A 21,545-nucleotide genomic window follows, 5' to 3' on the forward strand; every position below is an offset into this window, starting at 1 on the left:
CTCTTGTGACTATAGATAGTCACCTGTGGGAAACCCTGCACATATCTGTCCATGTCTAGGAAGGAGATGGGGTTTCTTCCCTTAGACCTGCCCCTCTCCCTCCAGCCCTGGAAGGACACCTGCCACACACACACCCACTGGAGAGAGACCTGGGCCCCTGACAGACCCCGGGACACACTACCCCATGGAGCTGTACCCCTCGCCCACCTGTGCCCCCCTCACCCTCTGGTCTGGGCAGGACTGTGTCACTAGTGGTTCCTCCCTGGCGCCAGTGTGACTGGTGAGGAAGAGTGAGTTTGGGCTTCTAAGGCCCTTTAGGATTCCTGTGGGGCTTAGAGTGCAGGACTGGAGAGCCTTCTGTGCCAGCTGGTGGACAAGCAGCCCCTTACTTGGGTTGGTACCACGTTCCTCCCAGGACAGTGGGCTTGCCGTGGTGTGGTGGTGGCCATGAGCTGCCCTGCCCACGCCCGCAGTGGCTCTGGGCGGGAGGGGATGTGGAGTTCCCATTGCCCTCTTTTACCGTCGGTACGCTGCACGGAGCCGCGGGCGGCAGGGGACAAGACAGACCGTGCCCCACGGGGCCGACCAGGGAGAGCAGACGCCCCAGCTCGAGCCGCATCCAGCTGAAGGAACGGCTCCCAGCGTATGGAGGCCGGCGGCCCGCCCCGTGGGTTCTGGTTGCCAGGAGAGGCGGTCGCGCCCCGGTGTCCCAATCTCCCAGCTCCAACCCGCTGGCGGGGCGGGCCCTGGTGAGCGCGGACGTCAAGCGGGCAGGCGGGGCGGCCAGAGTCCGGGGCGATGGCGGAGGAGCAGGACCCCGAGGGGCGCGCGGCGGCGCGGCCGCTGCTCACCGACCTGTACCAGGCCACCATGGCGCTGGGCTACTGGCGCGCCGGCCGCGCGCAGGACCAGGCCGAGTTCGAGCTCTTCTTCCGCCAGTGCCCGTTCGGCGGAGCCTTTGCCTTGGCCGCGGGGCTGCGAGACTGCGTGCGTTTCCTGCGTGCCTTCCGCCTGCGGGACGCAGGTAGGCCCCGGCCCGGCGAGCCCCTGCCCGCACGCCCCCCAGCCCCCGCCCGGCACGGCCTCTGTCGCCCCCAGACCTGCAGTTCCTGGCTTCGGCGCTGCCCCCAGACACAGACCCCGCGTTCTTTGAGCACCTTCGTGCCCTCGACTGCTCTGGTGTGACGGTGCGGGCCCTGCCCGAGGGCTCCCTCGCCTTCCCCGGCGTGAGTGCGGGGGGTGGGACGCGGTGGCGGGGGGCGGCGAACGGGTCAGGGCGGCACCGAGTGACAGCCCGCCCCGCAGGTGCCGCTACTGCAGGTGTCCGGGCCGCTGCTGGTGGTGCAGCTGCTGGAGACGCCGCTCCTCTGCCTGGTCAGCTACGCCAGGTGGGGCCCAGGGTGGGAAGGCCGGAGCCTGCGAGTGGGAGGGGCCTTCCCGGGCGGCCTGCGGGGCGTGGCCACGTGGGGGCGGGGCGGGGGTGGAGCGCGGGTCCGCACCCTCTCCGGCTGCGCAGGGTCTCGAGAGAGAGAGGCCGGGCCGAGTAGCTTCCTGGCCGTCACTCCGGTCCCCTACCTACTCCCTTGCTCCCACAGCCTCATCGCCACAAATGCCGCGCGCCTTCGCCTGATCGCAGGGCCCGACAAGCGGCTGCTGGAGATGGGGCTTCGGCGTGCTCAGGGCCCCGACGGGGGTCTTACTGCTTCTACCTACAGCTACCTGGGCGGTGAGGGCCAGGAGACGGAAGGGAGGAGGAGTCTAGCCGCGAGGCCTCCGCCCTTCAATGTCTGAAGTCCCCCAACTTTACCCTGATCCAGGCTTCGATGCCAGCAGCAACGTGCTCGCAGGACAGCTGCGGGGCGTTCCAGTGGCTGGGACCCTGGCGCACTCCTTTGTCACTTCCTTTTCAGGCAGCGAGGTGCCTCCTGACCCGGTCAGTACCCCTGTCCCCCTAGCTGCATTCCAAAAGGCAGACCCCCAGGGCGATCCCTTCCCCAGAAGGAGATGCCAGTCCCTGCTCAGCCCTCAGGCAGGTACCACGTCTGGCCCATCCAAGCCACCCTGGACTGGTGTCTCAGTGTAGCGCTGGCAGATGGGTGCTCAGACTGTCTACTGGTGCGAGCCAGCCCGCCCCCCCACCCCGCAACCATGCTCTGGGTCTTCCGTCCTTTACCCGTCTCCTTAGATGTTGGCTCCAGCGGCCGGTCAGGGCTCCCGGGTGGATCTGGCTGCCAGTGTGGAGACGTGGCTGGAGCGTGTGTGTGGCCACCTGGGGCTGGGTGTGCAAGAGCCGCACCGGGGAGAGCGGGCAGCCTTTGTGGCCTATGCCCTGGCCTTTCCCCGGGCCTTCCAGGGCCTGCTGGACACCTACAGTGTGCGGAGGTGAGGCCTGGCCATTCCCCAGGATGGTCTCAGCAGAGAAGCTGCAGATCCCCCATGCTGACCCTCCTGTTCCCGTCCCCAGGAGCGGGCTCCCCAACTTCCTGGCTGTAGCCCTGGCCCTTCAGGAGCTGGGCTACCAGGCAGTGGGCGTGAGGCTGGACAGTGGTGACCTGCTTCAGCAGGCTCGGGAGATCCGCGGGGTCTTCCGGACAGCTGCAGCCCAGTGAGTCCCTGGGAGGGGCTTTGTCTGCTGAGAGACCCCCTCCAGCTCAGGGGTATTGAGAGGGGAGGCGTGAGGGAGGCTCTCTGATGCTACCCGAGTGGCAATGCTGCAGTGGGCGAGGAGGCTGTGCTGGGCTCACTCAGGGGCCTGTAGGCACGAAGGCTTGAGCCAGACCAGGAGTGGTAGAGGGCGGCTGGATGGGTGAGGGGGAGCCACGGGAGTCGGGAACATCCGAGGGGCTACCTCACCACAGGTTCGGGGTGCCCTGGCTGCAGTCGGTCCCCATTGCTGTCAGCAACAACATTGACGAGGAGGAGCTGGCCCGGCTGGCCCAGAAGGTGGGCAGGGCAGCGGCAGGCCAGAGGGTGGCGTGGGGGCCCTGGGCCTGCACGTGCTGGCCGAGCTCAGTGCCCACCCACTCACCTTCCAGGGCAGTGAGGTGAACGTCATTGGCATCGGCACTAGCGTGGTCACCTGCCCTCGCCAGCCTTCCCTGGGCTGTGTCTACAAGGTGGGGTGCAGTGCGAGTGGGCTGGGGGTAGACCAGGGGTCCGGAAAGAAGGTCCAGCTAGCCCAGCACCCTGTCCCCACAGCTGGTGTCTGTGGGAGGCCAGCCGCGGATGAAGCTGACCGAGGACCCCGAGAAGCAGACATTGCCTGGGAGCAAGACTGCCTTCCGGCTCCTGGGCTCTGATGGTGAGGCCCCTCCACCCTCCTCAGTTCAGTTCTGAGCCCCAGGCCCCTCACGTTATTCTTGGCGCCCCTCACGTGCACACACACAGGGTCTCTGCTGCTAGACGTGCTGCAGTTGGCAGAGGAGCCACCTCCTCAGGCTGGCCGGGAGCTGAGAGTCTGGCCTCGAGGGGCCCGGGAGTCCCGTACTGTGAGGCCGGCCCACGTGGAGCCGCTGCTGCGACTCTGGGTCCAGCAGGGACAGGTGACCACCTCTACCTACCCCCTGAGTCTGCACCTTCAACCCAGACCAAGCTCTGACATCTGACCTTGAGCCCCTTCCCGCCTCCCAACAGCTGTGTGAGCCACTGCCATCTCTGGCTGAATCCAGAGCTTTTGCCCAGCAGTCCCTGCACCGTCTGAGCCCCGCCCACAGGCGGCTGGAGCAGCCGGCACTGTACCAGGTGTGTGCAAGGCCACACCTACAACCTGGCCAGCCTCAGATGAAGCTGACCGAGGACCATGCTGTCTGCTTCCATGGCCCCATCACCCCCATGTCTCCCCGCTGCAGGTTGCGCTGTCTGAGAAGCTCCAGGCCCTGGTGGACAGACTGAGTGCCAGAGGAGCCCTCTGACAACCTGTGCTGGGAGCTGCCTGAAATTAACATGAGTCATTCACTGTCTCCACTTGTCATGTGTCATTTCTTCATCCAGCCTGCCACTCGCTGGACCCTCAGGGCTTCCTGGGGTGGACTGGAGTCAGGAATTAGTGAGAGGGTTTATGCTCCCAGGGGAGACCCCAGGCTGGCCAGGGTTCAGGAGTCAGCCCTATGCTGAGGCCTGAAGTCAGCTAAGGCTTATGGGAGGGTGTCCAAGGCTTGAGGAGCTGGACTCTAGGGGCAGATCGGGGCAGGGCAGGGGTATAGGGAATGGGGGGTGGTCTTTGCCCAACTAAGAGCTGAGGGAGTGGCTGGAGGCAGGAGCCACAGGGTGGGGTTGAAGCGCCAGCTGGAGGGGCTCTGGGATTCCCTCTGGGAAGGCTCGCTGGGATACCTCCACCTCCCCAAGGGGAGGCCTGGGTGTCCCCTGCCGCTGCTACTGGCAGGCTCCACGGGCCTCTGTGCCCCTGGGCTCCCCCCATCCGGCTCCCTCTTGGCTCTGGCGTGTCACAGTGTGGACCAGGCCTCGGTCGTGGGGACCCAGCTGCTGCCCCGGAAGTGCCAGGAAAGGCTTGGAGCGGTGGGGCCTGCCTGACCAGAGCCAGGGAGGAAGTTAGGGAGCAGGGGCCCGCCCTGGGCACCCGGCCAAGTCCTGGCTGCCCCGCCTCTGTGCAGCAGGCTTGTCAGGTCTCCACCTGCTTCCGTTCCAGGAGAGAGTGTCAAGGCTCTGCAGGACACGGGGGCCAAGGCCTCGGTCTCTTGTCCAGGAGGTGGGCAGCTCGAGGAACCAGCAAGGGCGTGGGGGAATGCTGACTGTCCAGGGGATGGCCCCCAGGCTCTCCCGCTGCTCAGGTATTTGGCAGGACCAGCTCTTCTGGCTCCCCCAGCCCAGGCTGGGCAGTGGCCACTGTGTTGCTGGGTGAGGATGACAGTGGGGATTTGGGACAAAGGCCTGGTCAGGCCTCCTGGGGAGAGGGGGGCTTGGAGAGAGATACACACACCCCTGCCAGCATGCACACAACAGAACACACCCAGGCCCAAGGCCCCCTCATGTCACCACTTCTGAGCTTTGCATTCTGGTGCTGGGACCCAGACCCTCCCCTAGTGACCCATCCAGTGACGTCAGTCACCTGTGAGGGCACCAGAGGCACTGGGCAGCTCCTCTTCTGCTGGCCCATCCCCAGGGCTGCTCTGAGTTCAAAGGGGGCGGCAGCTCTCGGACCATCCCCTTCCCGGAGGTCCGGTCAGGTGGGAACACGGAGGGGACAGCCCAGCCCCAGCCCAGGCCTAGCATGGGACTTGACTGCCTTTCAGGGCTGAGTCAGGCGAGGTCTCAGCTCAGGGCTGAGCCAGACCCTCAAGAGCTGTGCACGCTTGCCAGGATTCCCTGCCCAGCAGGGTTGGCGTTCAGGTCAAGGGCTCGCCTCCCTGCCACCACCCCCTTGTACTCCTTGCCCTGACAGATCCTCTGTCCCCCAGGGACCTTGCTTGGCCCTTTCCTAGGGCCCGGTGGGCAGAACTGGACCCCAGACACTCAGGCTGCAGGCAGCCTGGGCAGGAGGGCCCTCCCAAAGCCCCCGGCGGGTACCACATCTGGAGACACCTCTGTATGGCTCCCCACCTCCACCCTACACACACACACACACACATACACACACGCCACCACGCCTGGTCCCGCCTGCCTGGGGCTTGCTTCTAGGTCAGACCTGGGCACGACTTCCTGGGAGGACCAGCAACAGGTGCTACAAGCTTGGCGTGTGCCACGGCCATGGCTGGGGGCATGTGGGGCCCTGCCCGTGGGGCCCCCGTGGGGGCCCTGACCCTGACAGCCCTGGCTGAAGGGATCCGGGCCAGCCGGGGGCAGCCCACGGGACCCCCTGCCCCAGGCCCTCAGCCCCAGCCTGAACCTGAACCTGCAGTGGCAGAGCCCGGGAGGGCAACCACCATCCCCACGGCTGGCGGTGAGCCCCTCTCCCCGCCCCTTCCCCAGGAGCCAGCCCCCGAGGGGCCCCAGCTGGTAAGAAGGAGGGCTGCCTGGGGGGAAGGGGAGGTAACGAGGGAGGGGGCTGGGAGATGGCAGAAAGGCTCTGTGGAGGGAGGAAGAGTGTGAGAGAGACAAGGGGGCTCCACATGCCCCCCCTCCACCCCCAGATTCCCCGGAGCTCCCGGGAGGAGGGGGCCCTCGCAGACCTGGCCATGTACACCGCCACCTGCCTGGAAGAGGCTGGCTTTGTGGGAACCCAGGAGACAGCGCTCACCCTGTCCTCAGCCCTGGAGGCGCGGGGGCACAGGCTGGAGGACCAGGTGAGCCCCCGGCCCCTCCCCACGGCCCCTCCAAGGCTTGGGGGGGCGGGATGAGCTGTGCCTGCTTGGCGGGGGCAGGGCTCACAGAGCCCTGACCGCCGCCCGCCGCCTCCCATGCCAGGTGCATGGGCTCGTGCGGGGGCTGCTGGCGCAGGTGCCCCACCTGGCAGAGGGGCGGCCCCGGCGGGCGGCGCTGCGGGTGTTGAGCGCGCTGGCTCTGGAGCACTCCCGGGACGTGGTGTTCGCACTGCTGCGCTGCTCACCGGCCCCGGACCGGTAACTTGCCCCGCCCCACCAGGCGCGCTTCGCGTCGTCGGGGCCCCACGCGGCTTCCTTCCCCCTTCCGGCTTGGTCGTGGAGTCTGGCCCAGGCAGACGGAGGAGGGAGCCTTTCCCCTCCCCTCCTCCCTCTCGTCCTCCCGCTGCCCCTCCCACCTCGGGTCCTCTGCTGGTTCCTGGCTGCAGCCTGGCCTTCTCTCTCCCTGTCTGGGGGTGCCCGCCTGAGCAAGCCGGGTGGCTTCTGCACCCCCAACGCCCCTGGCTCTGGTTAGTCTGCCCCCAGGGAAAGTTATCTCTGGTTCCATTCCCCATGGTGACTGTTCGTGATGCCAGGCTTGTTGCTGGCCCATTGGGGTCCCACGTGGTCTGCACAGATGCCACTCGTCTTGCTCCTCAGGGATTGCCAGGGTGCGGTGGGGGGCAGTTAACCCTCCCTCCTCCTGCTGGAGTCCTAGTGGCTGCCTCCCCAATTTGGGGGCTCTCCTCACCCCAGCCCCAGACCCTGTCTCACATGCCCCATGCCCCCAGAGCGGCCGCTGAGCTCTGGCGCAGCCTGAGCCGGAACCAGCGTGTGAACGGACAGGTGCTGGTGCAGTTGCTTTGGGCGCTAAAGGGCTCAGCCGGATCCCAGCTGGAGGCGCTGGCGGTAGGTGGCTCTGTCCAGCTTGCCAGGGGACACCCCAGCCCTGGCCCAAGAGGCCAGGAAAGTCTGGATACAGGGGCTCGGGGGCAGCAGGCGCTCACCCTAGTCACACCCATCCATAACGTCCTTTGAGCGTGGAGGCCTTGTCCTCTCTGTCTGCCATGTCTGAGCCTGAATGAGCCCCTGGTTCCACAGGCCACTCGCGCCGTTGGGGAGATGCTGGCTGTGTCCGGCTGCATAGGTGCCACCCGAGGCTTCTACCCGCACCTTCTCCTGGTGCTGGTCACTCAGCTCCATGAGCTGGCATGGGACTCACACCCCCCCGACACACCCAAGGTTTGGGCTCCATCTCACCGAGGGCCACCACACAGTCATGCCAGGTGAGGGGGTGCACACCAGGGTGTGAGGGCTGGCCCAGTGCCCTCCTGGCCCTCACTGCCTACTCGCCACTGCCCCCGCCCCCAGCTGCACCTTGGAGGCCCTGAAGGCCCTGCTCTCTGGGGATGGAGGCCGCATGGTGGTAACATGCATGGAGCAGGCTGGAGGCTGGAGGAGACTGGTGGGAGCCCGCACCCACCTGGAGGGTGTCCTGCTGCTGGCCAGGTGCGGGGCGGGGGTGTGGGAGAAGCAGGGGCATGGGGGTTGGGGGGGGCGGCTTCTTGAGAGAAAGCTTCCGTTTGGCCCCCTCCCAGTGCCCTGGTGGCCCACGCCGACCACCACCTGCGAGGCCTGTTCGCTGACTTGCTGCCGCGGCTGCGCAGCACAGACAACGCACAGCGCCTGACGGCCATGGCCTTCTTCACCGGGGTGAGCCCGCTTCCAGGACGGGTGGGGAGGGGTGACAGTGAGCTTGGCCCCTAAGCGGCTCTGGCCTGCACAGAAAGCCAGTGCGCTGACCCAGTGTCCCCCGCCCAGCTGTTGCAGAGCCGGCCCACTGCGCGGCTCCTGCGGGAGGAGGTGATCCTGGAGCGGCTCCGCGCCTGGCAGGGCGACCCTGAGCCCACCGTGCGCTGGCTGGCCCTGCTGGGCCTCGGCCACCTGGCGCTGAACCGCGGGAAGGTGAGGGAGGGGCGGGGCGGGGCGGGGCGGGCTGGGCGAGGGGCCTCCCACTAGTCCCTGTACCCCCCGCAGGTGCGCCACGCGACCACGCTGCTGCCCGCGCTCCTCGGCGCGCTGGGCGAGGGTGACCCGCGGCTCGTGGACGCCGCGCTGGGGGCGCTGCGAAGGGTCCTGCTGCGGCCGCAGGCGCCCGTGCGGCTCCTGAGCGCGGAGCTGCGGCCACGCCTCCCACCGCTCCTGGACGACGTGAGCCCCGCCCGCCCCCTCCGGCTGTCTTTCCCACGACCCTGCCCGCCCCCCTCGCCGGTTCCCCTACCAGGCCCCGCTGGGGCCCCCAGGGCACTCCCGCAGACTGCAGCCCTCCGGACGCCCTCTCCCTGCCGGCTCCTAATCGCGCCCTCTCCCTGCCGGCTCCTAATCGCGCCCTCCTGTGCAGGCCCGGGACTCGGTCCGCGCCTCCGCAGTCGGGCTGCTCGGGACGCTGGTGCGGCGCGGCCGGGGCGGGCTCCGGGTGGGGCTCCGCCGCCCCCTGCGGAAGCTGGTGCTGCAGTGTCTCGTTCCGCTGCTGTTGCGCCTGCACGACCCCAACCCAGACACCGCTGAGGTCAGCCCCCGACAGTGTCCTGACCACTCCACCCTTCCCCACCACAGACGCCTCTCCAGAGAGCACAGGTCAGGGAATTCCCCGAAGACCGCAGGAGGCTTGGACAAGCAGGACTCCTCCGCCCCTCACCCTGGCCACCTCCTACCTCCCAGGTCCTTTCTTGCCACTTTCCTTTCGGACCTGTAACCTCGCTCCCTACCCGTTCCAGAGCTCCGAATGGACCCTGGCCCGCTGTGACCAGGCCCTGCACTGGGGCCTGCTGGAGGAGATGGTCACGGTGGCCCACTACGACAGCCCTGAGGCCCTAAGCCGCATCTGCCACCGCCTGGTCAGTTGGGGGGACGGTGAGAATGATGGGGTGTGGTCAGCTGTCCACTTGGTCCAGTATACACCGGGGCCACTCCCCCCCCAGACTGAGACTCCTCACCCTTCCCGTCAAGGTGGTAGCATGTTGAAGCCTGGCCTCACCTCTGAGGCCTCCACTCCACGCAGAGCTGGCCCACCTGCCCCACCAGCCCTTCTGTCCCTAGGTCCAGTGGTACCCGAGTCATGTGCCCAGCTTCCTGAGCCAGACCCAGGGCTACCTAAGGAGCCCTCAGGGCCCCCTGCGCCGGGCGGCCGTCCTGCTCACAGGTGAGGCAGGCCTGGTGTCACGCTGCTCCCTGCACCCAGGGCTCTGGGCGCTGGGCCAGCCCCTCACTGCTGTGGGCACGGGGCCAGCACTCAGGGCTTCGCTTTGGTCCAGGCTTCCTGGTCCATCACTCCAGTCCCAGCCACGTCAACCAGGACCTGCTGGACTCTCTGTTCCAGGGTGAGCCCAACTCGCCCTCCTGGGGTTCCGCAGGGTTCCAGAGAGGTGGTGGCTGCCAGGGCAGAGTGGATGGGAGTGGATGGGTGGGGGAACGGGATGGATGGGGGACAGCCCGCGAGCCGCACCCCCCCACTCCCGCCGCATGAACCGCCCTGTCCCCGCAGACTTGGGGCGGCTGCGGAGCGACCCTGAGCCCGCTGTGGCGGCGGCAGCACACGTGTCTGGCCAGCAGGTGGCGTTGCTGGCCCGCGCGCAGCCCCAGCCCTACGGCTGGAGCCTCCGGCACCTCCCCCGCCCCGGCCGGCCCCGCCCCCGGCCGGCCCGGCCCCCGCCCGTCTACGCCCGCAGCCCGTTCCAGCACCGCAGCCTCCCCGGCCGCTGGGGCTGTTCAGGTCCAGGCTGAGCTAACCGGCCGGCCCTCCAATGGGAGCCACGGTGCTGACTTGGGCTCCCTGCTCTGTGGCCTGTCTTGGCTAGGGGGCAGATCTGCAGAAGAGGTCCGCCTTGAGGGGCACCCTGGGCATAGTGCTGGGCACCAATGCCTGTCCCCCACCCCGGCGGGTCTCTGCACAGTCTGCTGCACACAAAGACCCCCCACCCCGACAGCCCTGTGACTAGATGGACCACCAGTTTCTGACGCAGCACCTTCACCCTCAGCTTCTCGCTTCATCCACCTCTCGGTCCGTCTGTCCCCCAGCAGGCCTGTGCCTCTCCCAGCCCCTTGGCATGTGCCCTGCCTGGATGGCGCCTGGCCTTCTGGGACCAGGCCGGGTGGGGACACGGAAGTGGGTGCAGCCCTGGGAGCCATCCCCGTGAAAGGCTGCCTCTGCTGGCCACGTGCTGGCTGGGAGGTTCTGAGGTTTCCGGTCACACTCTCCCTGCTCAGGAAGCACCCGTCTGGCCTCCTGTCCACACCCACTGCCCAGCAGCCTGGCCCCATTCCTGCCCCTCCCCTCTAGCTCACTGTCTCAGACCCCTGGGGTCTTCTCTGGACGCGGCCCCCAACTTCCCACTGGACGCCGCAGGTCTGAGATGATGCCTGCGGGCTCAGGTGTTGGGTGCCAGCATCTGCCCCTCACCAGGCTGAGCTGTCACACCCGCATCCCAGCACCTGCTCAGGGCCGGGTGAGGGAAGAGGTCCCTCAGGACTGCTCCAAAGCAGTGACCCAGGCTCTCCAGATCCGGGACGAGTGGCTTCTGCCACCTGGAATGCCCACCCTGAAGTGTCCTCTTGCCTTTTCAGGGCCCCAAAAGCTGCCTCCTCAGAGAAGGAGGCCTCCACTCACACAGCCTCTTGGAGGCTGGGGTCGGTCCTGCCCATCCCAATGGAAAGCATTTGAAATAAAGATATAGCCGGACATCGCTGGTGGTCCAGCAGTTAAGCCTCTGCACTCCCAATGCAGGGAGCACAGGTTCGATCCCTGGTTAGGGAACTAAGATCCCACATGCTGCACCGTGCAGCCAAAATAAAAACACAGATCCTAGGGGTTTGGTGTCTGTCTGGGCCAAGGCTGGGCTCTGATGAGCTGTGCCTGGTCCAAGATCAGGCTTGGGCTAAGATGACAGGGAAGGTAGCATGTGGCTGCCAACAAAGGTCCATCTAGTCAAAGCTATGGTTTTTCCAGTAGTCATGTATGGATGTGAGAGTTGGACTATAAAGAAAACAGTGCCAAAGAATTGATGCTTTTGAATTGTGGTGTTGGAGAAGACTCTTGAGAGTCCCTTGGGTTGCAAGGAGATCCAACCAGTCCATCCTAAAGGAAATCAGTCCTGAATATTCACTGGAAGGACTGATGTTGAAGCTGAAACTCCAATACTTTGGCCACCTGATGCAAAAAGCCCCTGATGCTGGGAAAGATTCAAGGCGAGAGGAGAGGGGGATGACAGAGGATGAGATGGCTGGATGGCATCACCAACTCAATGGACATGAGTTTGGGGAAGCTCTGGGAGTTGGTGATGGACAGGGAGGCCTGGCTGCAGTCCATGGAGTTGCAAAAGACACGACTGAGCGACTGAACTGAACTGAACTGAGCATGTGGCTGGGGGTTGGGCCAGCCCTGGGCAGAGTCAGGCAGGCTTTGCCCTGACTGAGAAGCTGTGCTGCCCACACAGGCCCTGAGCAGTCAGAGCTTAGCTGGGAGAGGCCGGGGTCTCCTCGTTGGTCACTCTGAGGGCAGGGGAGGCCCCAGCCAAGGGCACTCGCCTGTGAGAAGCCAGGGGCATAGTTTGGTGTATTAGTTCACAATCCTCCAAGGGGAATGCCAAAATTGGATTAAACTACAAGAAATATCCAGGGACACACTGGGGAGTCCAGGAGGCTGTCAGAGCCCGGGAGGCAGAAGGAAGGGAGGCTGGTAAGAATGTCCTCAGGGGTCTCCAGCCCGACCCCATCAGGGAGGCGCCAGGTCCCAGTCCTGTGGCCCCTCCACTGCTGCCGGCAGGGTGGTGGGAGGACCTCCCTCAATCACCTGATGGTCGGGCCCCTCAGGGTCTTGCAGCCTGGAGCCAGAAGCTGGGGGAACGTCTGAGGCCCACTGCCCCCACCAGGCATGAGCCTGTCCAACCACAGGGTGTGGCTGCACAGACGAGGGGCAAAGCCCCCAGCAAGGCTCGCTGGGAAGCAGGGTCCAGCCTCATGAGGGGCTTGGCAGGCAGCGCCCCGCCTCTTCCATGCCTCCCCGCAGGGCCTGGGCCTCTCTGGCCTGGGAGCCCACTCCCCTCCACTCCGCAGGCCATCTGGAGTGAACCTGCCCCCCGCCCCCCTGCCGTGAGGGCGTCCCTTGCCCTGTAGCTGGGCCCCCGCCAGACACCCTGCTTGCTGATTTGTCCTGGGAGTGGGATGCTTCTCAGAGATTTCTCTGCTGCGGTCCCCAAGGAGGCTCCAGTCGGGGCGGCGACACCGTAGCTCTGCTCCTGGATGAGCCCCGCTCCCGGGTGAGTGCTGTTGGTTGGTGGGCGTCCAGGTGACCAGGCCCAGCAGAGCCACCCACAGAGCACTCACCTACCCCCAGGGTCTAGGGTCGGGGTATGCTGCTTTACACAGACGTCCCCCTGCCACGCCTTGATCTTGATGCTTAGATGCTCTCAAATGAGCTGTCACTGGAGACCTCTGGGCACTGGCGACCCTGGAGCCTGAGGGCCAACAGTGAGATCCTCCAAAGGGTGCCTGTGTGGGGCTCAGCAGACTGTTCACCACCTGATCCTGTGGGGAGTGTCTCGGGGCACCAGAAGAAGCGCCAGTGGGCCCACTCGCTGCTTTCCAAGACCTGTGCTGGTCCAGTCCCGTTTGCCTTGGTGGTGCCTTTCAGTCCTCTAGCAAGGTTCCCAAAAGAGGCTCTGGGGAACACAAACAGGCCTGGGAGGTGTTCAACTTCTCCCTCGCCCTGGGTGAGGGGACAATTGCTAGGCATTTCTGTACTGGGATCTGGGATGTTTAGGGAGCACTCTTTTAATATTAATTTTACTGTCAACCTCGATCCTGAGTTTTCTCAGATTGGCCACAGCTGGGCCAACCACCTCTTCTCTTTATTTTTATTTTTTTGGGCCACTTTGCTTGTGGGATCTTTGTTCCCCAACCAGGAATCAATCCTGGGCCCCAGCGGCGGAAGTGCCGAGTCCTTAACCAACGGACCACCAGGGATTCTCCATTCCTTCTGTTTAGCCAGTCCTGGGGCTGCAGGGCAGCAGCAAGCCGGACAGGAAGGGAACATGGCTTCCCTCGCCTTCCACCAAGTGGAGGAGTGCAGACCGGCTCCTGTAGGGAGAGGCAAGTTTCTCCTGGCTGTGACAACTCCAAGGTGAGAGTAACTGCCTGGCTGAGTCAGTCACCCCCTCTCTGTGCCTGGCAAGGCCCAGAGACCACGGCTCAGGGCCGGGAGGTCTCCTCTCCTCTCGACAGACTCTTACCTTTGAGTGAATGAATTTGGATGAGACACATCCCAAAGCTCAGTTTCTCTGGTTCAGGTCATTTCCCCCAGGCCCCCAGCCCCAGGAGTGCAGAGCTCTCTGTCTGTTAGTGCCCAGTTCTTGCCCCCCTGCAGCTCTGCAGAGGGCGGCCTGCTGCCTGCATCAGAACGTCAGAATGCTCTCAGGCTCCCTGAGGTGGACAGAGAACAGTCCCGGGGGTTGGCATCGCCATGCCCTGTTCTTTCCAGGCCAGCCTGCTGTTGGGGGGCACGGGCAGGGAGGAGCCTGGCCACGTGGCCAGTCACTCTGGAGTGGCCGGATCCAGCACAGGGAAGGCCCCTGGTGCCTGCTCCTGGCCCTCAGGTCCCTCCCCGTCCTGTGTGGGCAACCCCCACGGGGCCCTCAACCCCTGATAGAGGCTCCTCAAAAGCTCATGCGTCATTCCCCTGTGTTTGCCATCTGTCACATTTATTGGCTGTCCCCACCCCCTAGGTCTTGTGGAGAGGCGCCCACACAGCTGGGTGTGGCTCCTGGCAGCCGGTGGGCACTAGCTGTGCCTGCGGCGGGCGGGCTGCAGACTAGCAGAGCCGGCTCAGCCTGAACAGCAGTGCCAGGCAGGCATAAAGCGCGCACACGCGGCCGCGGGCCCCAGGCTCCCAGCACACCTGGGGGGTGCCCACCTGGGGCTCCAAGCCGCACACCTCCAGCAGAGCCCAGGCGGGTGCCTCTGAGCCCCAGCTGTCGCCCAGGCGCTCTGGCGGCAGGGACACAGCCCGGTGCTCCTGCCACGGGCTGCTCTGCTCCACAAGGCACTCCACCTGGCAGGCAGGGTGGGGGCAGTCAGAGGGCCTGGCACCGGGCATCCGCCCACGCCACCCCATCGCAGGGCACCAGGTCCCACACCGGCCCACCCCTCCCCTACACCCAGGCCTTCTCACCAGCCAAAACGTCCCTGACAGGGCCCCCGTCTCCAGCACCTCAGCCAGCAGCACGTGCTGGGCTTCGTTCAGCGCTGCGGAGAGACCTCGGGTGAAAGGGCTTCCAGGGGCCAGCCAGAGGAGCTCGCGTCCCTGCCTTTTCCCTGCCCCGCCCCAAGCCCCTTACCTGCTAGCGCTTGCAGCAGGTAGAAGACGGAGTCCGCGAGCTCCATTTCCAGCTGTCCAGAGGGCAGCACCAGGGATTCAAGAATGGCGCCCACCGGACCATCCCGAGGCTCCATCTGCCCACCACACAGGCCCTGCTCCAGCTGGAGGCACCCCAGGGGAGTTGGGGTGAGCAGGGTGGGACAGGCCCTGCTCCAAGTGGGGGTGCCTGAGGGACTATGGGTGAGCAGGGCGGGACAGGCACCTGCTCCAGGTGGGGGTGCCCGGGAGACTGGGGGTGAGCAGGGCGGGACAGGCACCTGCTCCAGGTGGGGGCGCCCAGGGGAGTGGGGGTGAGCAGGGCGGGACAGGCACCTGCTCCAGGTGGGTGCGTCCAGGGGACTGGGGGTGAGCAGGGCGGGCAGGCACCTGCTCCAGGTGGGGGCACCCGGGGGAGTGGGGGTGAGCAGGGCGGGACAGGCACCTGCTCCAGGTGGGGGTGCCCGGGAGACTGGGGGTGAGCAGGGCGGGACAGGCACCTGCTCCAGGTGGGTGCGTCCGGGGGACTGGGGGTGAGCAGGGCGGGCAGGCACCTGCTCCAGGTGGGGGCGCCCGGGGGACTGGGGGTGAGCAGGGTGGGCAGGCACCTGCTCCAGGTGGGGGCACCTGGGGGAGTGGGGGTGAGCAGGGCGGGCAGGCCCTGCTCCTGGTGGGGGCACCTGGGGGAGTGGGGGTGAGCAGGGCAGGCAGGCACCTGCTCCAGGTGGGGGCACCTGGGGGAGTGGGGGTGAGCAGGGCGGGCAGGCCCTGCTCCAGGTGGGGGCACCTGGGGGAGTGGGGGTGAGCAGGGTGGGCAGGCACCTGCTCTGCTGCCCCACTCAGCTCTCGTGCTACCCTACCCCCTACACCCTGCATGCACAGCCCAGCTCACTCACCGACTCCTCCAGGGCTTGCAGAGCTGGCTCGTCCCGTAGTACCTGCCCCAGGCCACCCAGCAGCTGCCCACACAGCCCCTTGGACAAGCCCTCCAGGCCCACGGCCCAGGCCTTCACCTCTGCCTGGAGGCCCTGGAAGTCGTCAGTGGTCGCCAGCCAGTGCTCCATGGACCCATCTGTGGGGACAGGTCTGCAATTGCCCAGGTGCCCCTGTGGCCCCAGGGAGCCCTGGTAAGGGAGGGCAGATGCTGGGGGCCAAAGGGGAGCAGGGGCCCCAGGGTGGCCCAGAAGGTACTGACCCGACTGGAACTGGCAGGAGGAGTAAGAGAAGCCCCTCATGGAGGTAAAGCTGAAGCACGGACGTGGATGGCCGTCTGCACTGCTGGAGGGCCTGTGGCCTGGGCAAGGTGGGGCTGGTCAGTGCTGGGGGCAGGGGCCCGAGCCAGAGAGGGCTGCCTCCCCTGGGCCCTCACAGCGTGTCATCCCAGTCCTGGCAGCCTGGGGCAAGGAGCAAGGCCAAACCTGCCTGGTGCCAGCCTCTCGCCATGCTACTCGCGCGTGTGTGTGTGTTTACACATGTGTGTATGTGCGCGAGTGTGCATGTGTGCACATGTATTGCATGTGTGTATATGTGCGTGTGTGCATTTGTACACACATGTGCATGTTGCATGTGTGTGTATGTGAGTGTGCATGCGTGTTTGCATGGGTGGGTGTGTGCATTTGCACTAGTGTGTGCGTGTGTGTGTGCACGTGTGTGTGTGTGTGTGTGTGTCTCCCAGATGTACTGTTCTGGGCTCTCCTTATCAGCCTGTCCCACTTCCCAGGAGCATGGGCCTCACCTGCCTGCAGCGACGGGAAGGTCCTTTGCTTCTTGTCTGGGAAGAGGAGGATGTCTGGAAGCCGGGAGGGGCAGAGATAAAGGAGGTAGGTTGGCGGAACACCTGGCCTCTCCCTGGCCCACTGGGCTCCCTGTGCAGCCCCGCTTTGTGCCCCGACCTCCCACCTGCCTGAACAAGGGGCTCTCGGCCACCCCAGCCCACAGTCATGCCACCAGATGTCCCCAGCACCGCCAGGCAGCCGGTGATTCTTCCAGGCCTCCCCGCCCCTGCGATGGAGCCTGGGCCCCAGAAGTCACTCAGACTCCAGCTCACCCCAGTCAGAGCCAATAACCAGCTGGGCCACCCGAAATGCGAGGGTGCTGCCCGAGGGGATGGTGACCATCTTCTTCCGGCTCAGGTGGCCCTCGCCTTTGCCCTGAGGGATGGATGTGGGCTCAGGACTGGGTTCCGGGTGGTGGGGCTGGGGGCAGCCAGGTGCTGGTGGCGGGGGTCTGCGTGGGGACACTCCCCTCCTGCCTCCCCCGCTGTGCCCATTGCAGGGTCCTCGCCGCCCACCTGCAAGCAGAGGGCTCCCAGAAGTGCAAACTGGCCTAAGCCCTCCTGCTTGTGCGTCCGGGTGACCTCCACCTCCTTCTGTGTCTGCAGCACCTCGGTCACTACGAACACGTCATGCCCCCGACTCCGCAGCTGCTGCAGGGTTTTGGGCTCAGGCTGCCGCAGGCGCCTGCGGTGGGTGGGCCAGTGGGAAGCTTGCAGGGTGAGCCTTGCCCTTGCCTCCCCCTGCCCTGAGATGGCCTTCCCTTCCCCGGACCTCAGTGTCTGCAGCCATGGATGGCGTGATGTGGATGCCCCGGCATGGGACCCCTATCGCCCCATCCCCTGGATGCTCCAGTGCCTGTGGGCAGACAGAGGGCAAGAAGAAGGGACGAGGAAGCCTGCGGGCCTCTGGAGGGGCCCACCCTGAGGCTGGCTGCTCACCTGTCTGCTGTCTCTCTCCACTCCCTGGGTTCAGATCTCACGTATGTGTGCTGAGCTAACCGTCCTTCTCACCAGGGTCCCTGTGTGTGTTCCACCCCAGCCTCTTTGCAGCAGGGCTCAGTCTGACCCCTGGCCCTCTGACCTGCAGGATGCAGACCCCCAGAACCTCGGCAGCCTCCTTCCCAGCCACTGGTCCCCGCACGGCCCCTGACTCTGGGACGTCCCTCAGCCTGCACAGACACCCTGTGACTGCTGCGGCCCCGAGGGCCTGCCCAGGGTCAGCTGCCCAGGGTCAGTGGGCCTGCGGCCCTGGGCTCACCTCTCATGGTGCATGGCTTCCCAGGTGTTGGGGGCCACTCTCAGAGTGCACAGGTCCATCGAGGCGCTGGAACTGCCCGACACTGTGGCCCCGCCTGAGAGCCTGCCCTGTCCCGGGGCCTCCAGGTTCACGCTGCCCTGCAGCTGCCCGTCCATTGCATCGTGGAACTGGAAGGTGCCGCCACACTCCAGCACTGGAGCGAGAGCGCAGCTGAGGACCCACCCGCCGGCTGCTGCCTGTCCCGCCTGGTGGAGGGGCCTCTGGAAAGCGCCTGCCCTCTGGAGACAGACCAGGGACCCTAGCAGGAGCCAGCTGGCCCACCCCCCGCCCACCCACGGCTCAGATTCAGCACCGGTCGGGTACCTGGCTCCGGCGCATCGGGCTCTAGGATGTCCCTGATGGACAAGTTGACACACATGTAGCGCGGTCTCCAGAACCGTGAGTGCAAGGGCTTCCTGCTCAAAAGGCTGTAGGGCTGGAAGCTGGCGGAGCTCCACAGGCTATCCACGGGGGTGAGCTCCTTGTGGTCCAGCTCCCGGACCACGCTCCTGACCACCTTCTCAAAGGCCGATGCCATGCTCCTGAGGAGGGCAGCTGGTCAGGCCTTTCACCCTCAGGGCTGGAAGAGGGCAGGGGAGGGGAAGAGCAGAGAGGTGGCCGCTCAGGTGTCTCCGAGGCAGTCCTGCCTGGCCAGGCCTGCGATGCTGGCCCCCGAGTTTACCCTGTCACCCATTGTCCATCTCTGCAAGGGGCCCTGAGCGCCTCCAGGCTGGACGTCACTTGCAGCCCTCCATGGGACTCGGGCCAGTCACGCATACCATCTGTCCTGTGACCAGAGTGCCCACAGGAAGCCCCAGAAAGCCCTGGGACTCAGCACTTGTCGGGAAGGGGGCAGCCCTGGCTGCCCACCAAGCCCTCCATCACTTGGCTACTTCAACAAGGCTTTGGGTGGCTCATGAAAAGTAGCCACTGAGGAAGGGCAGGGCAAGGCTGGGGCTCTGTCTGCCTTAGCAGCTGCCTTCGTGGCCGAGGTGTTCAGAGAGCAGGGAGCAGGCAGAAGCCATCGCCCGGCCCAAGCATCCCCAGCCCTGAGGCCTGTCCTCCAGGGCTTCCTCAGCACCCAGAGCTCTGTGAGGCACTCGTCTGCCTTCAGGGCTCAGGAGCCATTGCAGGCCTGACTCAGGACCCAGGACGTCGGGGCTGCGGGAAGCCTCTAAGCCTCGGTGCTGGCCTGAGATCCCAGAGTGGGCCCAGGGGCACCTGGAGGTGCCTGCCTGGAGCTAAGCCCAAACCAGTCAGACTTTGGAGGGAGCCCCCTTCCCAAAGGCCTGGGGCTTCCCCAGCTGGTCTGGGATGCGGGGAGTCCTGGGGGGCTTGGGGAAGCCCAGGGAAGGTGACAGGACCTGGTCTCCACCCAGAGGTGCTGGCCTCCCCACCCAGGAGAAGCAAGGGCTGACCCCGGGAGCCAGGGCAGGCAGCCCCATGCGAGGCGCAGGGGTGAAGGGCATGGGTGGGGGCAGCTCACCAGTGACCGTGACTGTCGCGTGCCTGTGCCCACTAAGCCGAAGCCAGGCTGCCCTGCGGGCCAGGATTGGAAGCCTCTGCCCTGGAGTTGCCCAGTGCACACACAGCCTGAAGGTTCCCAGACCCAAAAGTGAAACCTCCGCGAGGCAACCGGAGGCGCTGAGAGGAGCCGGAAATGCCCCTGGTGAGCTCACCCGCAGGCCGGCTGGGAGCGGGAGTGCAGGGGCGGGGGCCCGGGAGGCTCTCACCCCATCCCCCATAGCCTCCAACCAAGCTGAGCTTCTTTGATCCTTCTCTCCTAAAACCCTAGGACAGGGCAAAGGGTCTGAAAAAACATTTCTTCAGGGAAAGTGTACAAATGGCCAGTGAGCTCGGAAGAAGAGGCTCAGGTCAGTGTCAGGGAAATGCGAATCAAAGCAAGGTTAGAGGCTGCCTCACACTCATAGGTTAACTGTAATATAAAAGGGGGAGTAACAAGTGTGGGAGAAGACCTGGGAGAATCTGGCAGCACACAGCGCTGGACTTGTAAAAGGGTGCAGGCGCCCATGGAAAACAGTCTGGCAGTTCCTCAAAAAGTTAAACAGAGAACTACGATAGGCTCGTCCATTCCAAGGCTAGGTGTGCATTCAAGAGGAATGAAAACATGTTCATGCAGAAACCGGCACGTGAATGCTCTCACAACGTTATTCTTAACAGCCAATATGCACTGCAAATGTCCATCTGTGGAAAATGTCCACCTATGGACGCACGAACGAACAAAACGTGGTCAACACACACAATGGAGCGGTCGGTGTTCAGCCACAAAGAGGAAGTTTTGACACATAGCACAGTGTAGATGGACCTCAAAAGCGTTACACCAAGACAAGATGTCAGGCCCGCAGGACGACAGCTCTCAGGATCTAGGCGTATGAAACGAGAACAGGCAGATCTGCAGGGACAGAAAGCAGAGATACAGCTGGCAGGGGCGGGAGGCGTGACAGTGTCTTTGGGGTGACGGGAATGTTCTCAGATTGGTTGTGCTGGTGGTTGCCCATGTCTGGATATGCTAAACCCCCAGAGTTTTACGCTTTTAATGGGTGAATTGTATGGTTTGTGGATTATATCTCACATACCACAGTAACATTCAGAGCTGTTAGTGTGGAAACCTGAAGCCAAGTGATGACATCCAGGCCGGGCACAGGCTCTCGATGTCCTTCCTTCCTGGGCTGTGTGTGGATCGTGTCGGGGGCAAGGCACCCAGGAACCCCATACCCCACTTCTCCACTGCCACATGCTGCCTCTAGGTCTCCTGACCCTCTGGAGCTCACGCCAGGGCCCCTGCTGGCTGGCTGGCCCGAGACTCAGCCTATAGGCTCCGCCGTGCACACTCACTCGCGGGGTGGTTGCATGTCAGCACCCAGCACCGCGTGCTTCTGCAGATGAGGGCTCTGAAGTGGACTGGACGAGGGCCCCGCCAGGTAGAGCTGCTGGCGTCAGCCCCGATGCCAGTGCAGCGGTTGTGTGTTTTGGAACGTTGCAGCTGCAAATAAGTGGAAATGCTGATTCAAACGGAAAGGAAGCAATCTTGCGAAAGCAGAAGTTTGGAGCCGCTGTGAACTCTGGGCAGACACAGGCAGGCACCGTCCATTGGAGGGGGTGGGGTGGGGAGCAGGGTGGCTTCGGTGCCTCCCTGCGGTCTCTGAGGCCCTTTCTCTCTCCACATCAGGGGACCAGAGTGCAGGCCAGCGAACTCTGCTGGCTGAGGGCCTCTGGGGCAGTGGGTCCCCACCCAGCTCAGTGTGGGGCTCCCACATCTGACCCAGTTGCTGGAGCCCATTTGCCAGTACGAGCAGGGCATCCTGCTGGTGGTGGCAGGATGCTCCAGGAGGCTGAGTGCGTGTCCGTGTTCCCGTGTGTATGTAACGTAAGCATGCACGCACATGTCCGCAGGTATGGGTATCCGTGCGTGATGTAGGTCTACGCACGAATGCGTGTGTATATTTGTATGGCTGTGTTTCGCGCTTGTGCCTGGGTCTGTGTGCGCGCTCCTATGTGCAGTCCTGTATTCTGTATGGTGTGTGCTGGGCCCACCGGGCATTCTCCTGCTTCTCCCTGTTCCCACAGCAAAGCTTCTGGAAAGCTGTGTAGCCTCCTAGTGGCCCCTGACTTCCACCTCTCCAGTTGGTCAGGTTCCAGGCCAAGGGTGGGGGTAGCAGGCTCTTCAGTATGTGGTGAATCTATTGTGGGCGTCTAGCTGAGGTATGACTGGCCCCAGGTTTATTTTTCTAGAAGGCCTTGCTTCCATGTGGGTGGACCGGTGGAGGCAGGTGCCATCCACACGGAGGAGCA

General features: G+C 64.9%; 3 protein-coding genes across 14 annotated transcripts; 2 read left to right on the forward strand and 1 right to left on the reverse strand.

The window, feature by feature from the left end:
• Positions 1-735: 735 nt before the first annotated feature.
• NAPRT (nicotinate phosphoribosyltransferase) lies at positions 736-3,959 on the forward strand. 3 transcript variants are annotated; one of them, XM_069599689.1, is made up of 13 exons: positions 736-1,024; positions 1,099-1,226; positions 1,306-1,388; positions 1,596-1,726; positions 1,818-1,933; positions 2,186-2,382; positions 2,465-2,605; positions 2,859-2,943; positions 3,036-3,116; positions 3,199-3,301; positions 3,388-3,542; positions 3,634-3,741; positions 3,849-3,959. In XM_069599689.1, the coding sequence occupies exons 1-13, from the start codon at positions 799-801 to the stop codon at positions 3,909-3,911; spliced, it is 1,617 nt and encodes a 538-aa protein (XP_069455790.1). In that variant the 5' UTR covers positions 736-798; the 3' UTR covers positions 3,912-3,959. The 3 variants fall into 3 exon arrangements, with proteins under 3 accessions (XP_069455790.1, XP_069455791.1, XP_069455792.1); XM_069599690.1 differs by having other exon boundaries at positions 3,403-3,542; XM_069599691.1 differs by lacking the exons at positions 3,388-3,542; positions 3,634-3,741 and having other exon boundaries at positions 739-1,024.
• Positions 3,960-4,208: 249 nt separating this feature from the next.
• On the forward strand, positions 4,209-11,311 carry MROH6 (maestro heat like repeat family member 6). 2 transcript variants are annotated; one of them, XM_069599597.1, is made up of 15 exons: positions 4,209-4,787; positions 5,855-5,952; positions 6,087-6,239; positions 6,361-6,515; positions 7,046-7,163; positions 7,356-7,540; positions 7,626-7,763; positions 7,853-7,967; positions 8,076-8,219; positions 8,292-8,465; positions 8,656-8,823; positions 9,032-9,151; positions 9,354-9,456; positions 9,569-9,634; positions 9,799-11,311. In XM_069599597.1, exons 1-15 carry the CDS (start codon positions 4,742-4,744, stop codon positions 10,035-10,037), a joined length of 2,022 nt encoding a protein of 673 aa, XP_069455698.1. In that variant the 5' UTR covers positions 4,209-4,741; the 3' UTR covers positions 10,038-11,311. The 2 variants fall into 2 exon arrangements, with proteins under 2 accessions (XP_069455698.1, XP_069455697.1); XM_069599596.1 differs by lacking the exon at positions 4,209-4,787 and having other exon boundaries at positions 5,615-5,952.
• A 533-nt stretch (positions 11,312-11,844) lies between these two features.
• On the reverse strand, positions 11,845-20,719 carry GSDMD (gasdermin D). 9 transcript variants are annotated; one of them, XR_011258942.1, is made up of 13 exons: positions 19,219-20,719; positions 18,057-18,312; positions 17,694-17,886; positions 16,952-17,120; positions 16,709-16,811; positions 16,397-16,450; positions 15,857-15,955; positions 15,558-15,733; positions 14,645-14,786; positions 14,479-14,552; positions 14,221-14,358; positions 13,541-13,697; positions 13,114-13,388 (listed from the first exon to the last, which is right to left on the reverse strand). XR_011258942.1 is itself a non-coding variant. In XM_069599655.1 (12 exons), the coding sequence occupies exons 2-12, from the start codon at positions 18,268-18,270 to the stop codon at positions 13,101-13,103; spliced, it is 1,650 nt and encodes a 549-aa protein (XP_069455756.1). In that variant the 5' UTR covers positions 18,271-18,312; positions 19,219-20,719; the 3' UTR covers positions 11,845-13,100. The 9 variants fall into 9 exon arrangements, 5 of the variants coding, with proteins under 5 accessions (XP_069455756.1, XP_069455757.1, XP_069455758.1 ...); XR_011258944.1 differs by having other exon boundaries at positions 13,541-13,730; XR_011258943.1 differs by having other exon boundaries at positions 18,057-18,274; positions 19,219-19,615.
• Between the last annotated feature and the right edge of the window lie 826 nt (positions 20,720-21,545).

The sequence above is a fragment of the Ovis canadensis genome, chromosome 9 (genome assembly GCF_042477335.2).
Source record: "Ovis canadensis isolate MfBH-ARS-UI-01 breed Bighorn chromosome 9, ARS-UI_OviCan_v2, whole genome shotgun sequence".
Taxonomy (NCBI): Eukaryota; Metazoa; Chordata; class Mammalia; order Artiodactyla; family Bovidae; genus Ovis; species Ovis canadensis.